Raw genomic sequence first — 27354 nt, 5'->3', positions numbered from 1 at the left:
GAAAAGTTTTCATTCTAACTAAATCAAAACTAAAATGGAAATGGGCAAGAAGCAATTCCTAAGTTGTGAATATTACTGGAAAAACAAGTTAACTAGAATATTTTTCTTAGAATTTTTAAAGTTCAAGATGAAATCTTTTTGACAAATAGTACTAAAACAACCAGATACCCACATGCAAAAGAATAAAGTTGGACCCCTACTTCACACTATATATAAAATGAAATCTCCTTGATTTCCCTGGGGTCCATGAATTATTTGATTATATTAATGAATTTCTGCTTTCAAACGAGAGGCCTCCACTGGATGTTTGCATCTCTGGAATAAAATTAAGATCTCTCTGGCACTGGTTACAGAAATGGCAGGGTTTGGATGACAATGCAATGTGACACATCTTTTTTTAGTCTCCCCAACCAAAAGTCTCTCCCAAGAGCACTCTCCATTGTATCGTTGCCTTGATCATAAACTAGACGTGGCCACCTTTCCTTCTGTATTTTCCCCTCCCTTCAAGAATAAAGGCTATCATCAACCATAGGATTAGGTGTACTCCTTTTACAATTCTGGCAGAATGACCAGAGTGACCCAATTATGTCATCTTCAGATGAAAAACATAAATTTGGGCCAAGGATCTAAGAGGGCCTAAATTTTGTATTCATGATTTCACTCTGTCACTAGAGTTTGGGACCTGAAATGACATGTTTTCATGTCTATGAGAGTTACTGATATGAAGATTTTGTTTAATTTTCTATTCTCTGAAGAGTGTTGGGAGAATTTCAGAGGAAAGAAAAGGCAGGCAGTATAGGAAACCGTTCTGCGTGGCATGGGACCAGCTCCCACTCAGAAAGGCCAGTGGAAAGCGAGGTCCAGCACACAGGACCCACGCCCATGGATAGGTTCTCCCGTGGGGAATCAGGCCTGCATTGTACCTAGGCCACTATGAGGCTTGCTTTTGCTAAAACTCCCTCACCATGAATTGAGGCAGCAAATGTTTAGTGCATATCTTTAAAGTAACTTCCTAAAATCTATGCTAAACCTTCCAAGGATGAATATAACCAGTTCAATCACTTTTCCCTTTACATTTGCAAATATCCTTCTTTCTTGATGTAATTAGCAACATCCTCTCCTTTGTTTTCTATAAAAGGTAACCACCTAAATTGAACCTGTGCATAGTAAATGAGGACCATCCTCAATGTAATGTGCCCAGAAAAGAAATCAAAGCCTGTCAAGGCAAGGATCAAGGTGCTCTTGAGAGAGTGGCCATGCCGTCCCTTTTCCTCCACAGGACTCTGTAGTACATGTGAATTTTTCTCGTCTCAGCCACAATGCCACGGACACTGCAGGCCAGTGTTCTCATCAAGGCAGGCCATTTGGGGATTTATTTCAGACAATGTGCCTAGGAGTCAGAATTACAGGCCTGATATCCATGTTCAGTCAGGAAGTTTTCAAAGCTGATGAGAGAAACTGCTTTACTTCCAGGATAAGTTCTGAGTTTTGTTTTTGGAAGTTTTAAATTTCACTTTCCATGATTGTACCCTGTAATCACAGCAAAGAAAATGGATCTTAGGGACAACAGAAAGATTTGTATCCCCTGTTCCTACCTGACCATCCTTCCCTGAAGAGAGTCAATATGGTAAAAATCCATTATTCATGGATTGATTTTTCAGGCTAGAATGTAGTTTTTTATCTTTTTGCTGCCTGCTTTTTAGATACCAGGGAAGACAAAAAGTACTTGAAATTCCTGTAGGTCTGAATTTAACTTCTTCATACCTTTGATAAGAGGTAAATTGGATGGTGAAAGAGACAGAGGAACAAACCAGGTGGGTTTTGATGAACTCAACAGATCCATACCCAGTGTGCTGAGCTGATCTGTAGTGCTAATGAAAATGGGTTATAAATATGAATCGGGAAATGAAATGAGAGACAGAACATTGCATTTAGAAGAGATAGAGCACGTATAAGGAGGAAAGAGGCAATAGATCACCTATAGCCTCTGATGAAAACTCTTAGCCAACAAGTAACTTCACATGAACTTAAAACATGTGGCCTTTCTATATGGATTTAAATTTCATGTGTCAGGGCTCAGGATAAGCTGCCTCAAGATGTCCTACAATGGCATATTGGTTATTCTGAACTAAAGTTACTTAAGAATTGGCCTGTATAAGCAGAAAACCCTGACCTCTCTGTCCCCCTAAAAGCAAGAGGTAAAGCTCCCATGTGATAGGTGCCCTCCATGCTCCTGAGGGCTAAGAGATAATCTTACCACAAGAGTTAAAAGAATCCAGAGTCCAAAACTTGTGTAAACAAACATACTACCTTTACTAATTTAGTACCCAAGCCCAATCCTTGCTTAGATTCCTTTCTAATGAGCTTTTCTCTGTCCTGTCAGTTTCTCAAAAATTCATTGTTTCTTTGTCTAAAAAGTATAAAAAGGTGCCTGGTTCAATCATTTCTTTGAGCCTCATTTTATGATCTGAGCATCATATTATGATTCTCCTGTGCACACATATTAAATTGATTTTTCTCCTGTTTATCTAGTCTTGTGTCAATTTTATTATTTTTATCACTAGTCTAACCATAAGAACTAAAGAAGTTATCCCTCTCCCCAACAATTGCAACCAGCTGGATACACCTTCCCAAGTTGAAACAGCCATTAGTCAAACAACTTTGAAGACAACTATCATTTGATAAAATGAGCTACAATATTTTCTGCAGAATATACAATTACTTAAAACATATTGTACAGACAGACTAAAGTCATGCTCAGCAACCCATTTAGAGCACTGGGCAGGGTGTAAAAACTTCAGAGGCACAATACTGTTTTCTAGATACAGGAAGAAATCTCTAATTGCAGGGTCTTCCTCAGTCTTTGGATAGTGTCTCGGGCAGAAGTTTCCAATAGTAGACAGGGTAACATTTTGGCAAATTGGGAAAGAATATTGAAGTCTACCTGGACCACCTGTGTCACCCACTTGCAAACCCACCTGAAATCATATTCAGCTTAACCTTGAGAGAAAGCATGGAGACCATCATAGGAGGGTATGACAGTTGCCAGATTCCCGGTAGAGGGGGAATCTTGTATTTTGTTTCCCTTCCGTCATAAAAAAATATATTTGCATGCAAAATAAATACACTCGAGAAGGGGTTGGGAAATTACGGCTCCTGGGACAAATTTGGTTCACCACCTGAACTTGCATTGCCCATGAGTTAAGAATGGTTTTTGCATTTTTAAATGGTTGAAAAGAAATGAGAGAATCATAACATAGCATGACATGTGGAAATTATATGAAATTCAAATTTCCATTTCTATTAATAAAGTTGCACTTAAACAGCCACACTCATTCACTTCTATATTGTCCATTGCTGATCAGGCTACAAGAGCAGAGCTGAGTAGATGTGACAGAGACCATCTGGCCCACAAAGCCTAAGTATGTACTCTCTATTGCTTTAAAGATGTTTTCCAACACTGCCCTTGAGTTCTGACTGTCCCCACAAGCCTGATTTTGGAAGGACTTTGATGGGGAGAATTTTTCCCCCCTCAACATCAGTATTTCCTATTTCCTTTTCCTGAGACAAAGTCACAATGGCCAATGCCACTAATAGCAGAGTTCATGTAGCTCTGGATTTAAAGAGAAGCCATGGAAAATGAGCACTTACGTAGGATCCATAATCCACAGCCAGAGTCTGCAGGGCCCAGGGGAGACCAAGGCCAATGAGGATGTCAAACACGTTGCTCCCGATGGAGTTGGACACAGCCATGTCCCCCATGCCTATAAGGACAAGAGGTCACTCGAATGAGGGAAGTGAGCTGAGGGGAGTACAGGGGCCCCACAAGGGACTCTCCCAAGCCTTTGGTCTGACAGGCAGAGACCTAGCTGGCAGGTCTGAAAGCTCACATATTTGTTTCTTTCTGAGGCCATCACTATAGAATGACGCTGACTGTAAAATACATAGTCATTGGAATAGAATATGCATTTTCAGTAGAACAGAATAAAACACATATTCTTCAAACTGTTGACCTTTACTTCAAATATGGTTACTAGTTAAATATGATAAAAAAACCCAATACAATTCCAAAAAGTTCTGATACATCCTCAGAGAAAGAAATAAACTCAACAGTTATATAAAGCTGCTCATGATCTCACCAACCCATGCATTTCAGTATCATCCCCCACCTGCTCTACACTGTATTGAGTTCTTTTAAACTACTGAGCAATATTAAGAAAATAATGGGAACCAAGATGGCGGCATAGGTAGACACACTGCGCCTCCTCCCACAACCAGAACTGACAGAAAATCAAACGACAAGGAAGTCCGAAACATACATCCAGACCAGTAGTAGGGGCGGAGACGGGCACCGGGGCGGAGAGGACTCCCATGGCAGTGGCAGGACCGAGACTGGTGGAGTGTGGGACGACCTGGGCCGGCAGTCTGACCACTAGCAGACCCTGCGGCCCCACATTCGCACACAGATAAACCGAGAGGGCCGGACTCGGAGTGGCGGAGAACGGGGCAGGCAGAGCGGTGGGTAGCACCCCGCGGCCCCACATTCGAGCACAGATAAACCGGACAAACGGCAGGGAGCAAAGCAGACCGCGTAACCCAGGGCTCCAGCGCAGGGAAATAAAGCCTCAAACCTCTGATTGAAAACACCCGTGGGGGTTGGGGCAGCAGCAGAAGAGACTCCCAGCCTCACAGGAGAGGTCGTTGGAGAGACCCACAGGGGCCTAGAGTGTGCACAAGCCCATCCACTCGGGAACCAGCACCAGAGGGGCCTAGTTTGATTGTGGGTAGCGGAATGAAAGATTGAGATCTGGTGGAGAGGGGAGCGGGACCCGTTGCTCCCTCTTGGCCCCTCCCCCACATATAGCGGCACAGCACAGCGACCAGCGTTACCCGGCGGGGAACACCTGAGGCTCCGCCCCTTAAAGTGACAGATGCACCAAGACCAAAAAAAAAAAAAAAAAAAAAGGCCCAAATGACAGAACACTTCAAAGCTCCAGAAAAAATACAACTAAGCGAGGAAGAGATAGCCAACCTATCAGATGCACAGTTCAAAATACTGGTAATTAAGACGCTCACAGAATTGGTTGAATTTGGTCGAAAAGTAGATGAAAAAATGAAGCCTATGCTAAGAGAAATAAAGGAAAATGTACAGGGAACCAATAGTGATGCGAAGGAAACTGGGACTCAAATCAATGGTGTGGACCAGAAGGAAGAAAGAAACATCCAACCAGAAAAGAATGAAGAAACAAGAGTTCAAAAAAATGAGGAGAGGCTTAGGAACCTCCAGGACATCTTGAAACGTTCCAACATCCGAATTATAGGGGTGCCAGAAGGAGAAGAGGAAGAACAAAAAATTGAAAACTTATTTGAACAAATAATGAAGGAGAGCTTCCCTAATCTGGCAAAGGAAATAGACTTCCAGGAAGTCCAGGAAGCTCAGAGAGTCCCAAAGAAGTTGGACCCAAGGAGGAACACACCAAGGCACATCATAATTACATTACCCAAGATGAAACAGGAGGAGAGAATCTTAGAAGCAGCAAGAGAAAAGGACACAGTTACCTACAAAGGGGTTCCCACAAGACTGTCAGCTGATTTCTCAAAAGAGACCTACAGGCAAGAAGGTGCTGGCAAGAAGTATTCCAAGTCATGAAAGGCAAGGACCTACATCCAAGATTACTCTATCCAGCAAAGCTATCATTTAGAATGGAAGGGCAGATAAAGTGCTCCCAGGTAAGGTCAAGTTAAAGGAGTTTATCATCACCAAGCCATTATTATATGAAATGTTAAAGGGACTTATCTAAGTAAAAGAAGATAAAAAGTATGAACAGTAAAAATGACAGCAAACTCACAGTTATAAACAACCACACCTAAAACCAAAACAAAAGAAAACTAAGCAAACAACTAGAACAGGAACAGAACCACAGAAATGGAGATCACATGGAGGGTTATCAATAGGGGATTGGGAGGGGGAGAGAGGGGGGAAAGGTACAGAGAATAAATAGCATAAATGATAGGTGGAAAATAGACAAGGGGAGGGTAAGAATAGTGTAGGAAATGTAGAAGCCAAAGAACGTATAAGTATGACCCATGGACATGAACTATAGGGGGGGAATGTGGGAGGGAGGGGGTGGGCAGGACGGAGTTGAGTGAAGGGGCGGAAATGGGACAACTGTAATAGCATAATCAATAAATATATCAAAAAAAAAAAGAAAAAAAGAAAATAATGGAACCAGTAGATTTGTGTGAGGATTTGTAGAGGACACTGTGTTCAGTGACGTAGCTACACAATTTGTTGAAAACAAAGGTCCTTTAGCACAGATCAGGCATATCAGTTAAAGAGGTGCTGGGGAGGGCATGGCCACCTGGGGGGCAGCCAGCCAGAAAGGTAAACTGTGAGCTTGGTTTTGAAGGAGCGGAAAGACTGTCACACACTGAAGAGTGACCTCTGGCAAATGCCACTTGGATGGTTACTGGGGCTGGGGAAACCTTAGGCTACCTCTGTCCTCTCTAAGCCTCAGTTTCTTTATCCAGAAAATGGGTATATAATTGTCCCTAACTCACAGAATTATTTAAGTTATATAAGATAATGCACCTAAATTGCTTTGCTCAGTGTGCAGCACTCAGCAAAGATTAGCTATCATTATATTTATTACTATTTTTTAAAAATAGAAAAATGGTAATAGAGCCTCCCAAAGGGGGGGGGTCATGTGCTATCTAGAAATTGTTTCTGTCTTTCTCAAGGGTGGACCTTCTCACTTGTTTCCTGTTTCTTCTGATGTCAAGAACCCTTCTGACCAACATGGCACTGAAGCCACCCATCACTCCTTCCCAGCTGGGATTTGAAGCCCTGGTAATTGCCATGTGGACACCCACCCTTCCATACCCCTTGTTGAGAGGCCTTCCTTCCTTCCCCTACCCTATCCCATTGGAGGCCCCACCTTGTCTGGCCACAATGAGGCTGGCCATGCAGTCGGGCACGCTGGTTCCAGCTGCCAGGAAGGTGATTCCCATGATGACATCAGGAATCCCCAGTGTGTAACCAATGATCGTGACCTAGAAGAAGCAGGAATAGGTGGTAAGCTGAGGGCCAACTCCAGCCCTACCTGCCTGTGAATCCTCTGGTCATCAGAAAAGGCTGCAATCTGGTTGGTCTCTCCAGGGGACACTGTCTGCCCTGTGTATGAAGACAGAAGGGGAAGAAGCTCTCATGGACCAGACTGGGGCTGCAGGTCAGGAGACCAGAGTGCAGTTATGGAACCCATGTTTTCCAATCAAAGATTGACCTTTTTCACTTGTTCCTTTCACGTGGGGGCAGGAGGCCTGAGACAGAAAAAACAGAGTTTCTGGAAAAAGCAATATTGGGTTAGAATATTTAAACTCAGGATGGTCCTGGGAAACCAAAAATACATGGCTGCCATACTGGGCTGGGAATTTGAGCATCCAAGTCCTGAGGTGCATAATGGGAATTCTCACCATCCAGTCTTGTAGGAAAAGCCATAAGCAGCTGATTCCTTTCCTCTTTCCCTTGAAGCTTGCTTAACATCACTTTTGTCAACATCATCTTCAACACCATATCACTAATGCTTATTAAGTACTCAGCCACTGTGCCAAGTGATGTTCATGGGTTTTAACTGATTTAATTCTCGCAACAACCCATTGGAGTAGGTGCTATCATTATGTCCATTCTTCAGATAGGGAAACTGAGGCATTGCCCGATGCGGATGTGCTAGAAAGTGCCAGAGGGGGCATTTCCACCAAGGCATGGAGGCTCATTTGCACAGGCAGTGGCTCTATCTAGGTAGGAGGGGTTTAGCCTGAGTCGGTGCTCCCATTATGCAAATGAGCCCATTCTCGCTCCCTAATTCCAGGTGGTAAGACTAAGAGGAAAGCAGTTGGTGGGACATCATGATGGGGGCGGTGGGCAGTGGCAAAAGAAAGGGGAGTGGGAAAGAGACCAATTCCCTATAGGTTGCCCTAAGGAGAGGATAACTTGCAATAGCTGAGACGAACTCATCATTTCAGGATGTCACCCAACCTCACTTTCCATAAAGTTACAAGAAAGGCAAACCACATGCTGTAAATAGCACATTCTCACAGTTCCTCCTCACAAGACAGTGATTGAAGGAGACACCTATGCGTGACACCCTGACTTCCTCTCAAAATCACCGGTGCTCCTTCACAGTCCAAAGGTTTGGGGGAAGTTGAATTAGTTGAGATGCTGGGTTTTCTCCCTTTCAAATCGGAGTATGCACTTCATTTGTGTTCAGTGCCGAAATGAACTTGGGGTGGCCCTGGGCTCTCTGCCTTCCTCTCTCCAGGGAGGGAAGTGAGATGCAGAAACACAGCATTTCAGTTTGTTTTTCTGAGGAGGCTTTTGAGAAATGGAGTTACAAGCATCCTGGCCAATCCTTGTTTTCCTTTCTAAAAAGTCTCAGCTGGGTCCCTGTAGGAATCAAGTTTGGCTCCCTGGGGCCTGGCCTGGGATAGAGCTGCTGTCCCACTGCCTGCTGGTGTTATCATGATTGTGGTCTCGAGTCTGGGGTTTTGGGAAACTGATTTATTCACAACAAATTCAGATCTAAATTTCCTGAAATGCTAAATTATTTAATATCACAATAGGGATGACTAGGTAGGTATTTGACAGCCATCCTCTAATACAATGACAACAAAAAGTGATTACTTAAACAACTCCCACCCCTTATATTTACAACAAAATGCTCATGTTTTTTGCTAAGCATTCATTTGTACATGAAATGCAGACAGAGACAGATGGGTACAATGGTGTAAAGGAGAAAAGCATATCAAAACTTTTTCATGTTTATTAAAGATTGTGACAATGAGGGCTTCATAAAATGCCATGAATTCTATTTGCTATACAATAACCATCTATATCTAAGTAGGAGACATATGCCATATTATAGAAACTGTTTTAATGTGTAAAATCATTCTGAATTCTTACTTTAAAAATATTTGGCTAAAATAATAAACATCTTGGCAATAAAACTGACAATATAGTTTAAGTAACATATTTCAGAAATGTCTCCTAAAAAAGATGGGGATGTTTTCTTTTGCCAGATAAACTCTGAACAAAGTTAAGATGCCATATGGCTGCATTTTCTAAAAGAGCCTCTAAAGACAGAGGCTTTTCTGGCCCCACAATCCAGGGCAATCCTTGAATCATTGTTTGAGCTTCAGAAGGGACTCTTCTGGCCCAGTGAGCTCATTTTCTGGTTGAAGGAACTGAGACTTAGGGAAAGTTACTCTGATAGATGAGATTATCACTCCCCAATTCCTTACACTTTTCTTCCATGCCCTTTGCCTGGTGACTCTGCTGTCCTTTCCACTGGAACAGGTAGAGTACATTTCTCCCACTGATGTTGGGTATGGCTGATGGAATGTGGGTGGAAGTCACAGCCAAGGCCCTTGAAGGCACCTTGTGTTTCCACTTGCCCTGGTGCATTCCAATGATCCACCATGAGAAGAGCACTCCCCAGGCACTGATCCAGGAAAATGGACAAACACATGGAGTAGACATGAACCTCACCTGCTGCCTGAATCAAATGTAACCATGCTGTGGCTTGAAGCAGAGCTGCTCAGTCAGTGCCTGCTGAGATTAGTACAATCATAGTCAACTTGCAGACATGTGAGCATGCTTGTGTTTCTAAACCACTGAATTTAGGGGTGTTTTGTTATGTAGCTTATTACTGCAATAGCTGATTGATAACCATTACTGGGCTGAAACCCCAACACATATTCCTCTGTGGTTGAATGTATTTTTCTTTCTACAGAGATCTAGTGCTGCCATAGCATCCTTGATGCACTTACCATCCACACCATCATGTAGGAGAAGGCTGCAATCCACAGTGTGGAGGAAGCAAATGTCACCATGAACCACTTCTCCCAGCGGGGCTTGTTGCAGTTGGGTACAGTGAAGTATAAGACAAAACTCAGTGGCCAGGTGAATGCCCATTTCACTGTTTCCAGTTTGCCAGCTGGGAAAATAAAATGAGCAAAAAAAAGAAAAGAAAAAGAAAAATCAGTTAGCTTCATTTCTCTGCTTCACTAGCCTGCTATACTGCTTTCCCCAGATATCTATATCCTAATTGATGGCCTGTGAAATAAACCTTACTATATTGCTCTTTCCCTCAAAGATTCAAATGGCTTTCCACCACCAACAAAACCTAGTGTAAAAAATCAAGCAGAATAAAAAACTTATCTGCTGCCCACCTGCTAGGTAGGCCACCAGATGAAAGGATGATTCACCTCCAAATAATAGAAGGCTGGAGGATGGCTTGGCTAATGGGGTCAGGTGGGAAAGATGAGGAATATTTTCAGGACACGAAGGAGTAGGGGAAGTGTGTTGGGTAGAGAGGGTTGCTAGAAGAACAGTGAAGTTCTTCTCTGTTGTCTGTTCTATAGCTTTCCGGATTATAAGGCATCAGTGGTCACCGCGCCATCTAGTGGAATTTCTCAGCATCTACTGTCAACACACTGAAATCTTGAAAGATGCTTTGAAAGTTCCCAAGGTTGTCAAAACACAGCTTTGAGTGTTTGTATCCCAAACTGATATAAATTTACAAATTAATAATTGCGTTCTATTTCTCTAACCACCTGCTGCCATGGATAAGATGATGGATTTGTCAGTGATGACCTGATCCTACCATCTCTGTGCTGCCTGAATGCTATGATTCAGAGATACCCGTACATATGTTTTTTGGTGAATATATGATCATGAGTTCCTTGTAGCCTTAGATTTGAAAAAGGTATTAGTGCTCCTTTAGCCTTTACTACAATCATGCTTAAGTGCTAACTCACTACTGGAAAGAACTATGCATACACATATGTACTCCCTTCTTCAATCATGATCTCCTCTTCTGGAAAGTTCCCTATTCCTTTTCTAGTCATCATCCCACCCGCTACCATCATAGATTAATTTTTCCTGTTCCTCAACTTCAAATAAGTAAAATTATATAGTATATTTTTGTGTATACCTTCTTTTATTCAACATATGTTTTTTTGTGTGTGATTCATTCATTTGTCAGTAATTCATTCCTTCTAATTGTTGTGGAGATTCCATTCTGTGAATACAACACAGTTTGTTTATCCATTCTCCTTGTTGATGGGAATTTGGGTTATTCCAGTTTTCAGGTGTTACAACTAAAGTGGCTATGAGCATTCTTGAACAAGTCTTTTGGGGGCATGTTTTTGTTTCTCTTGGGCAAAGACCCAGGAGTAGAATTGCTGAGTCATGGGGTGGGTGTTTACTTAACCCTATAAGAAACTGCCAAACAGTTTTCTAAAATGATTGTATCATTTTATATTCCCACCAGAGATAAGAAAGTATTTTTAAATTATGTTTTGCATAGTGAATCATGAAATGTTTAACAAAATTTATTTCATAATTTTGTACCAATATCTAGCACTTATTTCACCAAATTTCTTGCCAGTTTCCAAATAGTTTCTTAAAACTACAGAGTAAAGTTATACAACATCACTTTTGGCTCCCTGGTTTCCCTCAGATGGCAAGGCAGGGTGGTCACTAAGCTGAGAGTGGGGCCTATTCACCAGACAGCACTGGGTCCAGTGCCTGCTTCGTCTGAGTCAAGTGTCTCAGTTGCTTAAATCCCGAGTTTGCTCATCTGTAAAATGGACACAGCAACAGTGAGCTCACAGAGTAGCTGGAAGAATTATGTATGATATTAGCATGGGGCTGGGATAACGTAAACTTGTAAGTTGGTGGAGAAAAGATCTCAGAATCTTTGTTGACTCTCTCCCTTCTCTTACCCCTCACTTCTCTCATCCCCTTCACAGCAACCCTGGCAACCTGTCCAGGGCACTCTCAATCCATCTGTAGCTCACTACTGCCACGGCCTCTCCCTGGGCCAGGTCCTCTATCTATGACCTGGCTGAAGACCTGGCTGCCTAAGAGGACTCACTGCTCTTACACTTGCCTACCTCCTTCTGCTTGCCATCAGTAGCCAGAGGAGAATCTCAAGAAGTAAACTGTTCTAGAATCTTCAACTGGCTTCCACTGCCCTAAAAGAAAAGCCATATCTCCCCATGATGGCTGACAAAGCCCTAAATGAGTTGGCTCCCACCACTCTCCCTACTTACACACTTCTCTGCCTCAGTTTTGTTTCTGTTCTCAGACACTCCAAACCTCTTTCTACCTCAGGGCCTTTGCACTTGCAGTTGCCTGTGCCATGACCTTCATGTGGCTGAACAGGCCCTGTTAGTCAGGTCACCTCACAGCTCCATTGTCTCTTGACCCCTAAGATCACCTGATCTAAATAAGACCCCCACCTACCCCACTTCTTTTTTTCCCATCACCTGCATTTATTTGCTTCATAGCGAATGTTTTCTGTCTGAAATTATCAGGTTTATTTGTTTTCTCATTTATTTTCAGTTGCCCCTAACTAGAACATAAACTATATAAGAATGAGTGTTTCCTCTAGACTGTTTACCACTCTACTTTGAACACCATGAACAATGCAGGGCATATATCACATACTCAATACATAGTAATAATATTAACAGTAATGACATTACTATAAACTATCTAATCAGACAGACCAAATAAAATTGCTCATTTTTTAAAATCTAAAGATATCCCACTTATAGGTGCAGAATAAAGCCAAGAGAACAAATTGTTAAGGAAGGGGAAGCATTTTTCTATTAGTAGCTATGCATCTTGTTAGATTTCAGATTTGGAGATGGTAAAGTGAATGATGAGAACATTGAGGCTGTGTTTGGCTGGATTACAAAGCAAGAAGACTGCCTGAGAGTTGTTTTGTGAGGGGTTTTCAAAAGCTGCAGAATCCAGAATATGGCCAGATCTTTGGATCCCAAGTGCATCCTGGAAGTCTGCATGTTCCTAAATCCTGCATTATAGTGGTAACCACTTATTGATTTGGGGGTCTTGGCATCCCCTCACTGGCTGACCAGTTTTCCAGATGCCCTCATAAGTAGGGGGAGAGAGAGGGAGATGGAGATCTGGTTTGGTTTAAGATGCACACCCAATCAAAGTTGCAAAGAAACACATGAATGAGAACAGAAGTGACTCCAACTTGGGTATTTGTCATTCTTCAGAAAATATCCAAAATAAGAAAAAATGAAGGCAGAATTTATGACTGCAAGAACTTAGAAAATGATATTAATTAGGTAAAGTTTCAAGCAGTATAAGTTAGCAGCAATTAGTTTTGAGTTTTGTCTCTCAGTTGAAAAAGTTGTGACTTCACACGGGGAGGACACTGTATCTTGAAAACAGTTGTCACCATCATCTGAAATGCTATAGATTCTATCTCTGAGTTATAATTCCATTGTAACAAAGACAAACTTAAAGCAGTAATTCAATGGACTATACTTATAAATGCAATGTAACAAATATATTTATTCCTTGAAAAAACCAAGTGATACAGACATGTGTTTCCAATGATTTGGAGGAGCAAGACAGGCCAGGTAAGGATTGTTCACACTTTGGCTAGTCTAAATTTCCATTTTTGAATAAAGGGGCAAAAATTATTTTCTTTCCTCTTTGAGTCATGGTATTTTTGGACATGTTTCCATCTTTTGTTCCATTGCCATGTGGTCTAAGCAGAGCCCTCCTGTATATAGGTTTATTCATTAATTTAACAGTCACTGAATGCCCCACTTTGCCCCTCTGTGCCAGGCACTGCCCCAGGTGCTGCGGATAGGGCAGAATTTTAAGAAAAACAAAACTCTTGGCATATGAACCGGATGTACCAGTGATTCTATAATTTCTCAAATGTCAGCCAGCAAATGGAAGATGAAGCAGGGGACATGAAACAGGGAGTCTGAGCATCCTATTAAGTATGGCTGGCTTTAAAAAGCAAAGGACCTGTTCCCAAGTTATATTCCTTATTAAGCTTTGTAGGACGCTTAATTCTGTAGGATAGAGAAAAAGTCATTGTTCAGTATTTTATACCTAGAGATAATACATTAATTTGTTCTAATTATATAGGCAATTAAAATGTATATTGTTTTAAAATAAAAAAATAATTCCACCCACAAAAACATACTTATATTTTTATGTATTTCTTTTCTTTTTTTAAATGGAAGTGTTTTTATCTACATATACATGTAAATTTTTCTGTTTCTGTCAGTCAGCAGTAAGGCTTTCTTCACACAAGAGATAAAAAATATAGAGGGACGTTAAGGAGATTTTGCAGGGTGACAGGAGGGTCCCCGGGCTCTGAGCTGCCACAGGAGCTATGGAAGAGAGCCAGGTCAGTGATTGTGTCTTGGGGACTCCCTCCCTTCCCAGAGCGGGGAAGTCACAGACCCGCGCCAGGAGAGACCTGGACTCTTAAATTCGCTGGGGGGATACAGATGCAGTAAGAGACACAGCTGGTGGTGTACCCCAGCTGGGACTTTGGTTACTGGCTGGGACAGTATCAGAGAAACTGGGGAGCCAGGCAGCACCTGGAGATGGGAGAAGAGATGGACTTCGACTGGCAGTGACACAGTTTCTGGACTGGTCAGAGTCAATCTGTGTGGAAAGCTGGGTGCTTGTTAGGAATGACCAGCCACAAACAAGAGGAATTCACTCAAAAAAGTCTCTCAGCTGCTGTGCAAGGACCTCTCACATGCAGCAGCCAGGCCAGCAAAGAGGGAGGAGGGGGGAGGTGTGATTTGCTCCCATTCAGGGCACCTCAGGGTGCAGCAGGGGCTGGTAGCAGCACCCAGAGAGACTTAATTCAATAGGAGAACTAAACTGCCCTGAAAGGACTTTGCATGCACACAGGCCCAGGCCAACAAAGAGGGAGAGGGAGGGGTACCAACACAGCTCATGGACTAATCAAAGTGTTGAACAATGAGATGGATTATAGGTACCGGCCTGGTGCAAATGCACTGAGTGGATTGTGGGAGTTGCACAGTGCTCTGCAGGCTTGGGCTGGAAACTAGGCACCTATGAATACTGTATCCCAGACTGAGCCCCCATCCTCCTGGAACCACAGGAAAGGAAAAAAATGGAGCCCAGTCCCCCTCTGCCTGCAGCATCCAGGAAGACCAGCAAAACCCTCTTGGCAGTTTTAAAGTCAGCAAGAGGCTTAAAAAAAAAAATCAAGTGTAAGATAATAAGACCTGGAATTGGGAGAAAACCAGACAGATCCAGAAAGAAGTCAGAAGGCGAACACCAACAGCTGAGAAAAATTTCACTTTGCTATCTTCCAGAACTTGCATTTTATTGTTTTATTTTTAAATTTATTTTTGTTTAGTTTTTTTGTTTTTGTTTGTTTGATTCCATTGTTTGATTGATTTTCTTTATTCTCCCTTTAATATTGCATTTTAATTTTTCTTCTTTAACTTCACATGTACTCTAATAACATTACTCTTGGTCTTTTACTTTTTATTCTTTTTATTCAGATTATATATTCCTTATAATATTATTGTTATTCCAAATCCAACATAGCATCCTTCCCTCATCTGAATCAATTTTGCCGTCTTCCTGAGCTTTATTACTGTTGTGGTAAACTTTATTCTCTCATACACTATGCCAAGTTTCTATTCCTTACCCTCACTATATCTTACCATCTCACCTCACACAAGTGTTCTGCTTTCTAAAGTCAGCTCACATTCTTTTTCTCTTCTAATAACAGTCCTATCTCTTTTCTACCTTTTATAAAAAGTGGCTAGTTGGGTGAAATATCATGGTTATCGCCATAGTTCTGCAAAGGATCTCCTATCTGTTCTCTACTTGTTAGTACTTTAAATCCCATAGAGTACTCTCCCTCTGTCTTACTCCATTTTTGCTTTTGCCCTGCCCCTGATCATATATAAGACAAGGTGGGAGTTGTGACTACCAGTAAGCCCACTGGAGGAGAGAACCTACCAACAAAGGAGCCACCAACAGGTAAAGCCCAAGTACAACAAAAGAGCCCACACAAACAGAAGAAAGGGCAACCCTAGAATATCTAGGCAAGGAGATCAAAGAGACTGCACCACTGAGTCCCACAGAACTCCTACCACAGAAGTTCACCCTACGAATTCAGCTGGCAAAGCAGAGTACTGAGAATCACCAAAACAAACAAAAAGAGTCACTTAAAATGGGGAGACAAAGAAAGAACCTGCAATAGAAAGGAATGCAAGACTGCCCAGTAAAAGAGCTAAATGAAATGGAGGCAAGCAAACTTTCAGATATAGAATTCAAAAGAATGGTTATAAGATTGCTCAAGGGACTCACAGACAATTACAAGGTACTGAGTGGGAACCATGACAGTATGAAAAAGGAATTAGAAACCATAAATAAGAACCAGGAAGAAATGAAGAATACAATATCTTAAATAAAAAAAAATACACTAGAAGGAATTACAAGCAGGTTGGATGAAGCAGAGCACCAAATTAGTGAGCTGGAAGACAAGGTAGGAAGAAACACCAAGGTAGAGCGGCTGCATGAAAAAAGACTAAAAAAATATGAAGACTAAAAAAATATGCAAGATAACATGAAATGCAACTACATTCAAATCACAGGAGACCAGAGGGAAAATAAAAGGAGCAAGGGATAGAAACCCTCTTTGAAAGAATAATGGCAGAAAACTACCCTAGCCTGGAGAGGGGAAAAGCCATGCAAGCTCAGGAAGCACAGAGGGTGCCAATCAAGATGAACCCGAAGAGACCCACTCCAAGACACATCACAATTAAAAAGGCAAAATTCAAAGACAAAGAGAGAATCTTAAAGGCAGCAAGGGAGAAACAGGAAGCAACATACAAAGCAGCTCTGATAAGGCTAGCAGCTGATTTCTCAACAGAAATACTACAAGCCAGAAGGGCATGTAAAGAAATATTCCAAGTAGTAAAAAGCAAGGGCCAGCAACCAAGACTACTCTACCCAGCAAGGCTCTCAGTTAAAATGGAAGGTGAAATAAGGAGTTTCCCAGACAAAAGTAGACTGAAAGAGTATACCTCCACCAAACCAGCATTCAAGATATGCTAAAGGGACTGCTTTAAGATGAAGAAAAACAGCAAGAGAGAGAGGAACACAGATACAAAGGGGGAAAAATGAATAAGTACCTATCAATAATAACCTTACATGTTAATGGATTAAATGCTCCAATCAAAATACATAGGATAGCTGAATGGATAAGAAAACATGACTCATACATTTGCTTCCTACAAGACACCCACCTCAGAAAAAAAAACCTACACAGACTGAAAGTAAAGGGTTAGGAAAAAATACTCCAAGCAAATGGGTAGGAAAAAATATCTGGTGTGGCAATACTTATGTCAGACAAAATAGACTTCAAAACAAAGGCCATAAAAAGAGACACAGAAGGACACTTCATAATACTCAAAGGAAGAATTTATCAAGAAGACATCACCATTATAAACATATATGTACTCAATATAGGAGTATCCAAATATATAAGGAAAATCTTGGAGGACTTCAAGAAAGATATAGACAGCAACACACTTATACTAAGGGATTTTAACATCCCACTGTCAAAAATAGATAGATCTTCCAAACAAAATGTCAACAAGGATACTGTGGCACTGAACAATGCCCTAAATCAAATGGACTTAACTGAATGTGTGTGTGTGTGTGTCTGTACACACACACACATCTCCTTTCATGCCAATGAAGCAAAATACATATTCTTTTCAAATACACATGGAATATTTTCAAAGATAGACCACATGATACAAAACAAGCCTCAAAAACTTCAAGAAAAGTGAAATCATATCAAGCATTTTCTCAGACCACAAGGGACTGAAACTAGAACCTAACCTCAAGGAAAAAAACTCAAAAACACTCTAATTCATGAAGATTGAATAGTATGCTATTAAACAATGAATGGGTTAATAATACTATTAAAGAAAAAAAATCAGAGTTTCTGGAAACAAATGAAAATTAACACACAACAATCCAAAACTTATGCAACAGAGCAAAGGCAGTCCTGAGAGGGAAGATCATAGCAATACAGGCAACATTTCAAATAAACAACCTAACCCTACATCTACAAGAACTGGAAGAACAACAACAAAAGCCCAGAGTGAGTAGAAGGAAGGAAATAAACAAGATCAGAGCAGAATTAAATGACATAAAGACTAAAAGAACAAGTCTAAGGATCCATAAATCTAGGAGCTGGTTCTTTGAAAAGATACCCCAAATCAGCACGCCTTTACAAAGACACATCAGGAAAAAAAGAGAAAGGACCCAAATAAATAAAATCAGAAATGAAAGAGGACAGATTACAACTGATTTCACTAAAATGCAAAGGATGGTAAGAAATTACTATGAACAAATATATGCCAAAAAAATTGAAAACCGGGGTGAAATGGACAAATTTCTAGAAAAATATAATCTTCCAAAACTGAATGAAGAAGAAGCACAAAGCCTGCATAGACCAATAACAGCTGGTAGAATCAAAGCAGTAATCAAAAAACTCCCAGGACACAAAAACCCTGGACTGGATGGATGGTTTCACCAGAGAATTTTACAAAACCTTTAAGGAAGAGCTAACCTCTAACCTGCTCAGACTATTCCAAAAACTCCAGGAAGATGGAAGACTCCCAAACACTTTTTATGAGGTCAGCATCATCCTAATCTCCAAAGCAGACAAAGACACAACAGAGAAAGAAAACTATAGGTCAATATTGCTGATGAAAATAGATGCTAAAATTCTCAACAAAGTACTGGCAAACCGTATCCAGAAATACATCAAAAAGATCATACACCATGATCAAGTGGGATTCATCCCAGGTATACAAGGAACAATATTCACACATCAACATATGTAGTACATCACATAAACAAAAGGAAAGACAAAAATCACATGATCATATCAATAGATGCAGAAAAAGCATTTCATACAGAACAGTACCCATTTTTGATAAAAAAAAAAACACTCAGCAAAGTGGTAGTTAGAGGGAGCATTCCTCAACATAATAGAGGTCACATATGAGAAACCTACAGCCAACATTATACTCAATGGGCAAAAACTAAAAGCTTTCCCACTAAGATCAGGGAAAAGACAAGGATGTCCACTTTCACCACTTCTATTCAACATAGTATTGGAAGCCCTAGCCACAGCAATCAGACAAGAATATCAGAGAAGAAGAAGAAATAGAAGGCATCAAATTTGGACAGAAGGAAGTAAAACTGTCATTGTTTGCAGATGACATGATAGTGTATATAGAAAACCCTACAGACTCCACCAAAAAACGACTTGATCTAATAAGTGAATTTGGCAAAAAATCAGGATACAAAGTCAATATTCAGAAATCGAAGGCAGTTTTGAACACCAACAATGAAATATCAGAAACAGAAATCAGGATAAAATCCCATTTGCTATAGCAACAAGAAAAATAAAATACCTCAGAATAACCCTAACCAAGGAGGTAAAAGACCTGTACCCAGAAAACTACACAACACTAAAGAAAGAAATCAAGGAAGACACAAACAAATGGAAGCATATACCATGTTCATAGATTGGAAGACTTGACATCATCAAAATGTCTGTACTACCCAAAGCAATCCATAGATTCAACTCCATCCCTATTAAAATACCAATGACATATTTCACAGATATAGAAGAAACACTTCAAAAATTTATATGGAACCATAAATGACACTGAATAGCTCCAGGATTTTGAGAAAGAAGAACAAGGTATGTGGGATTACCATATCTGACATCAAACTATATATTACAAGGTATGGTAATCAAAACAGTCTGGTACTGGCATAAAAACAGACACATAGATCAATGGAACAGAATAGAGAGCAAAGAAATAAACCCAAGTCTCTATGGTCAATTAATACTCAACAAAGGGGACATAAACATAAAATGGAATCAAAATAGCCTCTTCAACAAATGGTGTTGGGAGAGCTGGAGAGCTACATGCAAAAACATGAAACTCATTCACCAACTAACACCATACACAAAAATAAACTCAAGATGGATAAAAGACTTAAATGTAATCGTGACACCATAAAAATCCTAGAGGAGAACATAGGCAGGAAAATCTCAGATATTCCACGCAGCAGTATTTTCACTGACATGTCCCCTACAGCAAGGGACATAAAGGAAAGAATAAATACATGGACTTCATCAAAATAAAAAGCTTCTGCACAGCTAAAGAAAACATTAGCAAAACGAAAGGGAAAATATATTTTCCAATGATATCTGGGACAAGGGTTTGATCTCCAAAATATATAAAGAACTAACACAACTCCACACCAGGAAGACAAACAACCCGATTAAAAAATGGGCAAAGGACCTGAACAGACACTTTTGCAAGGAGGTCACACAGAGGTCCCAGAGACATATGAAAGGATACTCAGCATCACTAGCCATCAGAGAGATGCAAATTAAAGCACAATGAGATACCACTTCATACCAGTCAGAATGGCCATCATAACCAAATCAACAAACAAGTGATGGCGAGGTTGTGGAGAAAAGCAAACCCTAGGGCACTGTTGGTGGGAATGCAGACTGGTGCAGCCACTGTGGAAAACAGTATGGAATTTCCTCAGAAAACTAAAAATGGGATTGCCTTTTGACTCAGCAATTCCGCTGCTGGGTTTATACCCTACGAACCCTGAAACACCAATCCAAAAGAACCTATGCACCCCAATGTTCATAGCAGCACAATTTACCAAAGCCAAGTGCTGGAAGCAGCCTAGGTGCCCATCGATAAATGAGTGGATCACTAAACTATGGTACATTTACACAGTGGAATGCTACACAGCAGAAAGAAAGAAGGAGCTCCTACCCTTCATGACAGCATGGGTGGATCTGGACAGCATTATGCTAAGTGAAGTAATCCAGGCAGTGAAAGACAAATACCATGTGATCTCACCTATAAGTGGAACCTAATCAACAAAACAAACAAACAAGGGAAATATAACCAGAGACATTGAAATTTAGTAACTAAAGGGGAGGGTGGAGAGGGTAACATGAAAGAGAAGGGAAGGGGTCGTCAAGGAACATATATAAAGAACACATGGACAAAGCCAAAGCGGGGAAGGGTTGAGGGTGGGAAGTGGTGAGTGGTGTGGTGGAAGATATTGGTGGGGGCAAAATGGAGACAACTGTACTTGAACAACAATTTAAAAAAAGATAAGAATATATGTATAATTTATATGTATACACACATTTAGTAGACACAGGTGTCTATAACACATATGTATTCAATATATAAATATACACACATAAACATGCATGCTAACATGTGTGTATATGATAGAATACACTATTATTTGAATATCTATACATGCATGTACACTAACACACAATATATTACATTTATACAGTATATATACAGTCGTGTTATATGTATACATTGTATCGCATGTGTGCACATTATATAGGTACATACTCCTATATTCATGTACACATACATATACACATATGCCATATATATTCCTATATTTATATACTTCCACATAATTACTTGTTGACTATACCCACTATAGTAAAGTCCTGGCAAGAAGAAAGCCCTGTAGCTGGGTGGCAGGAGCAGAGGAGGTCAGGCTCTTGTAGGATGATCATGAGAGGAAAAGGTATGCTCATTGTATGCACACCTTTGGACCTTTTTCAGGCCAAAAGGACTTAGCATGGGAGGAACCTGCTCAGGGCTCCCCAGACTGTCCCTTTGGCTCCTTGAGTGTCCTCTGCTGGCCACAGGCACCCTGTGGTTTGCTTCATACCTGGAGGGGGTGGTCCTGGTGAAGGAGTGCTGAGGGTCACAATTGGACAGGCCCATTCTCCATTTCAGAGGCAGAACCTGGGTCTGAATTAGGTCCCTGAGTCTCAGAAGAACCGTGAAGATCACCGAAGTGACTCCAGGCCTCTAGTCCCTCACCATCTATGTGTAGCCTATGGACTAACAGTACTGATATCACCTCAGGGCTCATTAGAAATGAAGACACACAGGCCACACCCTGACTGCCTGAATCAGGACTGCATTTTGCAAAGGAAGCCCACATGAGAAGGGCGGGTGTAGAGGAACTTGGGATTCTGTTTCCTGTTTCAGCAGCTTGAGGCCCTGAGATGGAGCAGAGACCCCAGGGGGGCAGGACCACACAGAACATCATTTCTTCTCTGGGACCTGTGCTTCTGAAAGATGAAGGCAGCTTGAGGTAGGATTTCTGAGCCCACACCTGCAGCCATGTCATCCATCATATAAAGAAGAAGACAACGTGGCTGGAAGCCCTGGAGCCTCCTCAGCTTACACTAATTTCAGAGATGAGGAGATGCTTCACAAACTCACAGTTAGGTCTGGCGTTTGTCTCATCTAGATGAGGAATATAGAACAAGTGATCTAAAGGGGGCTCTTTTGTCCCACTAAGTAACAAGGTTACATTTGGGAGCCAGAAAACCTGTCTGGTCTCACACACACATCTTCAGGTGTCTGCCTGAAGGGTATACTTGGGGCTTCTGGGCTTCTGAGAGGGCAACACAGCACCTGGCCCCACTGTTTCTTTAGTCAGTGAATGACTTCAGTAAAATGAGTGTTTCTGGAGCTGGATCATGAGCTGCCGATGGTGGAGTTTGAAAAGGGGCTGGGGAAGGTAGAATTCTAGATGTGGGACCCCAAGATTCTGTGCCCTGATTTAAGAGCTATCAGTTCCCTGACTGTGCTTATGATCTATCACAGGAGCCCTCACAAGTAGAAGGGGCCACCAGGGAGATTAGAAGGGTGACAAGGACCCAACACACCATTGCTTGTTTGCAGGTGGAAGGGCCATTCGATGAGGAATGTGGATGGCCTCTAGGAAGAGTGAGCAGCCCTTGGCCCCGAGCCAGCAAGGAAACAGGACTCAGCCGTGCAACCACAGGAACTGCCATCTGTCAACAACCTGAGTATGCGTGGGAGTGGTTCTCCCAGGGCCTCTGAAAAGAACCACTGCCCTGCCCACACCTCCATTTCAGCCTGTGGGCCTCTGAAAATCCAGCCAGGTGTGCCAGGTGCTATGGAACATGGAGCTGTTCAACAGGTGTCCTCTTAAGCTGCTAAAACTGTGGTAATCTGGCAATGAGCATGAGAGTTTACAAGGGAGGAACAGAGTGTCTGCTCATTTAATCCTTAAAATGCTTTTGTCCTGCTTGATAGGGAAGAAGGTTGTAAGAAATAGAGTGACAGGTAGCAAAATGGATAAAGACCTGGTATATATATTTTTTCTATCAAGACTGCCTATTAACAAATAATGATTTAACTCTGGCTTGGCAGTTTGGGGGTTTGAAGCATAGGAATTGGGGTGATGTTTCAGGTTAGTTTTGGTAAGCACGTGACCAGGCTGAGATCTCAGGAACCTTGAGGGGCCCCAGGAGCAGTTCTGGTCTGAGTTTTACTTGCTGTCTCCTGGACACAAAAAAGAGCACAAAAGGACCTTGTGCCTGAAAATAAAACATGGTTCTGACACTCTGCACCCATATCTCAGCATTAAAAGGCTTTTCAAGTAGATCAAGCAATCCTTCTTCATAATTTAATATGGGGAACCGTTCGAAGTCTGGGAAATGTGGCCCAGCCCCCACTCAGAAAAGCCAGCGGGGAGCGAGGTTGGTGGGCAGGACCCACGTCCATGGATAGGTTTTCCAGTGGGGAATCAGGCCTGCATTGTACATAGGCTGCTATGAGACTTGCTTTTGCTAAAACTCCCTGACCCTGAAATGAGGAAGCAAATGTTTACTGAGTATCTTTGAGTTCCTAAAGTCTGTGCTAAACCTCCCAAGTAAGGAGTGTAACCAGTTCAACCACTTTCCCCCTTGAGCTGTAACATCCTTCTCTTTGAAGTAATTAGCAGTATTCTGTCCTTTGTTGTCTGTAAAAAGGTAATCACCTGCAGTGAACCTGTGCATAGTAAATGAGGATCATCCTCAATGTAATGTGCCCAGAAAAGAATAAAAGCCTGTCAAGGCAAGAGTCAAGGTGCTCTCCTCTTGAGAGAGTGGCCATGCTGTCCCTTTTCCTCCACAGGACTCATAAGTCCATGTGAATTTGTCTCGTCTCAGCCACAACATGGATCCTGGCCGGGCCAGGATCTGCATCGGTTTAAAGTCTTCCTATAAATTCAAACTTCCTGAAGAAGTTACACGTGTTAATTAAGCCTCACATACTTGACAGTGAAAGTGAATTGGGTTGGTACACTCTTTCCTGAAACAATCAGAAGCTTCTGGAAAGTCTAGAAATTAAGCAGAATTCTTTGGGCTTGGGCCACCTGTTATACTAATGGGGGGGGTACAAGGTCACTGGAATGGCCAAATCTTTGTTAGAGGTAGCAGTCAGGAGGGAAGGACACCACCCTAGTGGCTGGGGTCCTAAAAGCTCTTCCAGGCCTTGCTCCTCCCCTGTGAGGTACCAAAGAGATTTCCTCAGCCAACCCCTCTGTATGAGATTTAGCTGGGCCAGAATGCTTTTTGCCCAGGTATGTATCTCCTGTGATGACTGGCCTGGAAACAGCAGGTCCTGGCAGGGAGGAGGGACCTAAATAGGGGTGAGAGGCAGGAAGTGAGAAGAAAAACAACGCCAACTTGGAGGGCTGCAATATTTGTTCCCCAGGGCTGACCTTAGCAGGACATCCCCCTGCCAACTATAATGGGATGGGTGAAGGTGGGTGAAGTGTCTCTTCTTGTGCGTCCAAGCTGCTTTGCTGATGTGAGTCATATGTATTTCCTCTTTATCACCAAAAGGTCCCTCAGAGCAGCTAAGAGAAGGTCTTTTTCCACAAAATTATAAATTTGGTTCAAAAGCCCACATTGCAACCAATGAATACACATTGCTACCCTGATCATATTCAGACCCTCTACAACAGTCTTGCCCACTGCAGATGTTAATGTAAATATTTCTATGTTCATACAGACATACTTCTTTGAAACAAATGACAGAAAGATCATCAAAGTTAAGGGCATCTACTCAGTGGCCATGAAATAGCCCCCAACCCCAGCCCAGACATAGGACCTCTTACAGGGGGGGTCGAATGGCGTGTAAGGTCCTTCGTCCTCCTCCTCATCCTCATCTTCCTCCTCATCATTTTCATTGTTCTCATTGTCCTCATTCTCATTCTCTGTCTCATTGCCGGCCTCAGTAACAACATCGTCCCTTCGAGTTCCATTCACGCCCCTGTCTGGGGCACTGCTGGGCCCTGTCCCATTCTCCACAGTGTGCTTAATTGGGATTTTGATGGCCACCTCAGATTCTCCATTGGTGTAAGTCCTGCTGTTTATCAGTCTTTGTCTCTGGAAAGAGAAAGGCACATTGTCAGCATGGTCAGAGGGACTATAAGTTTTTACACCCAGAACACCAACTATTAGGATCTTTTCCAGGCAGCTGACATGGAGGTGCTTTCAGAACACTCTCCAGTCAAGTCTTAAGAGATTCCTCAAAGTAATAACCAACTTGGACAACCTCCCTCTGGAAGGAAGGATTAACCTTTCACGACCCCCTGGAATTTGCAAATCACTTAAGAGAAAAATTCCCATATCTCAGATGGGCACTTGTTTTCTATCATGGTTCTTGATTCTCTGTACACTGTGATGTTATCTTTCTTCTCCAGATTTTAGAAATCTCTTGGTCTATATGTGAGCAAGCCACACAAATGTGTTTGAACTAGTGTACTAATAAGGCTGCCCCTCCAGAGAAAGGAATATACAGGAAAATTCAGGTCAGAGACTCAGCACTATTTTAAACTAAAGCAACTTTGATATGCAGCTACTTCTATTCAAGTTCACATCAGAGGGCTCCATTCAAATGGGAGATGAAAAGAAAAAGGTACATAGAAGGGGAAAGGAGAGTTTTTCTGTATAACTGGGAAATGGACCATGTCTGCAAGTACATAGAGGGAGGAACAAGGATCAGGATGCATAGCTGGCCCAGCAAGCAATGATGCTGAGAAATGGCTGAGGGATAATGTGTTAAACGTTGAGTTAGGTGCTTCAACTTTCAGGCCAGGAAACTTTCCTTCCCAGTTGCCCACCCCTGTCCAGTGGCAAATGGGGTGTGCTTTCCCAGATACCTCATTGATCAACATGCGACTGGCCATGGAGAGTCTGGTCTTGGGGGGAAAGTGGCTGGTGATCATGATTCGAAGGCCAGCCTCAGAGAAAGACAGCTGGTGTGGGTAGGCCGACAGCAGCTCATCCACCATGATCACTGATGCTTTGCGGTGGAAATTGGCTAAGGAGATTAAAAATACAACATAAAAATATTGAGGCTAGGACCAGGAAAGATATTCATAGTTTTCCTTCTCTTCCTTTTCCTTTTTCTACTTCCCTTTTTTCTTTCCTCCTATCTGCCTTTCTGCCCCTCTTTCCTTCCTTTCTTCCCTCTCTCCTCCCTATTTGCCCATGCATCCATGCATCCATCCACCCATCCATCCATCCATCCAGGGAAGGCTGAGCAAAATTTGGAGAAGAGCCAAAGTCTGCTTTTTGGGGCTCACTGATAGCTCTTTTAAAATGATGAAACAATTTAAGCCTCATTCACTAACAGAAAGAATGAGTGATAGCAAACAAAGACTTCCTCCTTGTCTTCAAAGGATTTTTTTCCCTTAACTCAGATCTGGGGCATAGGAAAGACCTTTACAATCTTTAGTAACATTTTATGCCCTACAAACATCAACAATGTTCATACTGAGAGGTTACAAACTGCAGAACTGACTTTAGTGTTAAGTGGAGGATTTGGTGGGGAAAGGTACATAGTGCTGCAACCCAGCCTATAAGCAGGGATGACAAGGGGATAAGTGGGTGAGTGGCCACATTACAGAGGCCCAAGGCCCAGAGGGGGCTTTGGGCAAATCTTGTGTTCTGATTTGATGGCTGGCTGGAAAAAAGTTTCATCAAGGTCCAAGCCCCCTCTCTCTAGGAATGTGCAATATGAACTCATAGCTCACGAGTACCTGGCCACAGGCCCTCTTTGTGCTCACTCCTGTTTCCAAGCCACTAAACCATGAAAGGATATCTGGAAACATTAAATAATATTAGGTAGTTCTCTTTGCTTCCCTAAGAGTATTCCTTTTATGGTTGTAAACTACCTAGAAGAGAAACAACTAAAATCCTTATGTGGGATGGCACTGAATAATCTTAAGCCTTTAATTAAACATGTATATAATTAAGAAAGTATACCATGTAGTTGATTTTAAAATTCTAATAATTAGCCACAGATTTCAAAGTCAGACATACATTTGAAAATAAACTATAGATTTTCTAGTTTCTTTTTTGCTTTTCCTGCAAAGCAACCAAATGGGATCAAGAAGAAATAAGTGCAAATATTTCAAGGGGAAAGTTAAAAAAATTAAATAAAAAGAAACACATTCTAGGCAAAAGTAAATGATAATTGTTGTGTTCCTCTGAGAAAGAACATTGTTTATTAGAAAATGCTATATTAGTTCTCTAA

The 27354-nt window shown here is 41.8% G+C and overlaps 1 protein-coding gene across 2 annotated transcripts in view; it reads right to left on the bottom strand.

The window, feature by feature from the left end:
- SLC24A3 (solute carrier family 24 member 3) overlaps positions 1-27354 on the bottom strand; it is a 543873-nt gene that overhangs the window by 19677 nt on the left and 496842 nt on the right. For both annotated transcript variants that reach the window (XM_053926044.2, XM_024559437.4), the window contains 5 exons: positions 25976-26136; positions 24929-25199; positions 9826-9992; positions 6939-7053; positions 3652-3764 (listed from right to left, as the gene is read on the bottom strand). In XM_053926044.2, the coding sequence (XP_053782019.1) occupies positions 3652-3764; positions 6939-7053; positions 9826-9992; positions 24929-25199; positions 25976-26136 (827 nt within the window). The remainder of the gene's footprint in view (positions 1-3651; positions 3765-6938; positions 7054-9825; positions 9993-24928; positions 25200-25975; positions 26137-27354) is intronic.

The sequence above is a fragment of the Desmodus rotundus genome, chromosome 6 (assembly GCF_022682495.2).
Source record: "Desmodus rotundus isolate HL8 chromosome 6, HLdesRot8A.1, whole genome shotgun sequence".
Classification (NCBI taxonomy): Eukaryota; Metazoa; Chordata; class Mammalia; order Chiroptera; family Phyllostomidae; genus Desmodus; species Desmodus rotundus.
Note: the sequence above shows the minus strand (reverse complement) of the source record. Positions and strands in the feature narration are given on the sequence as shown.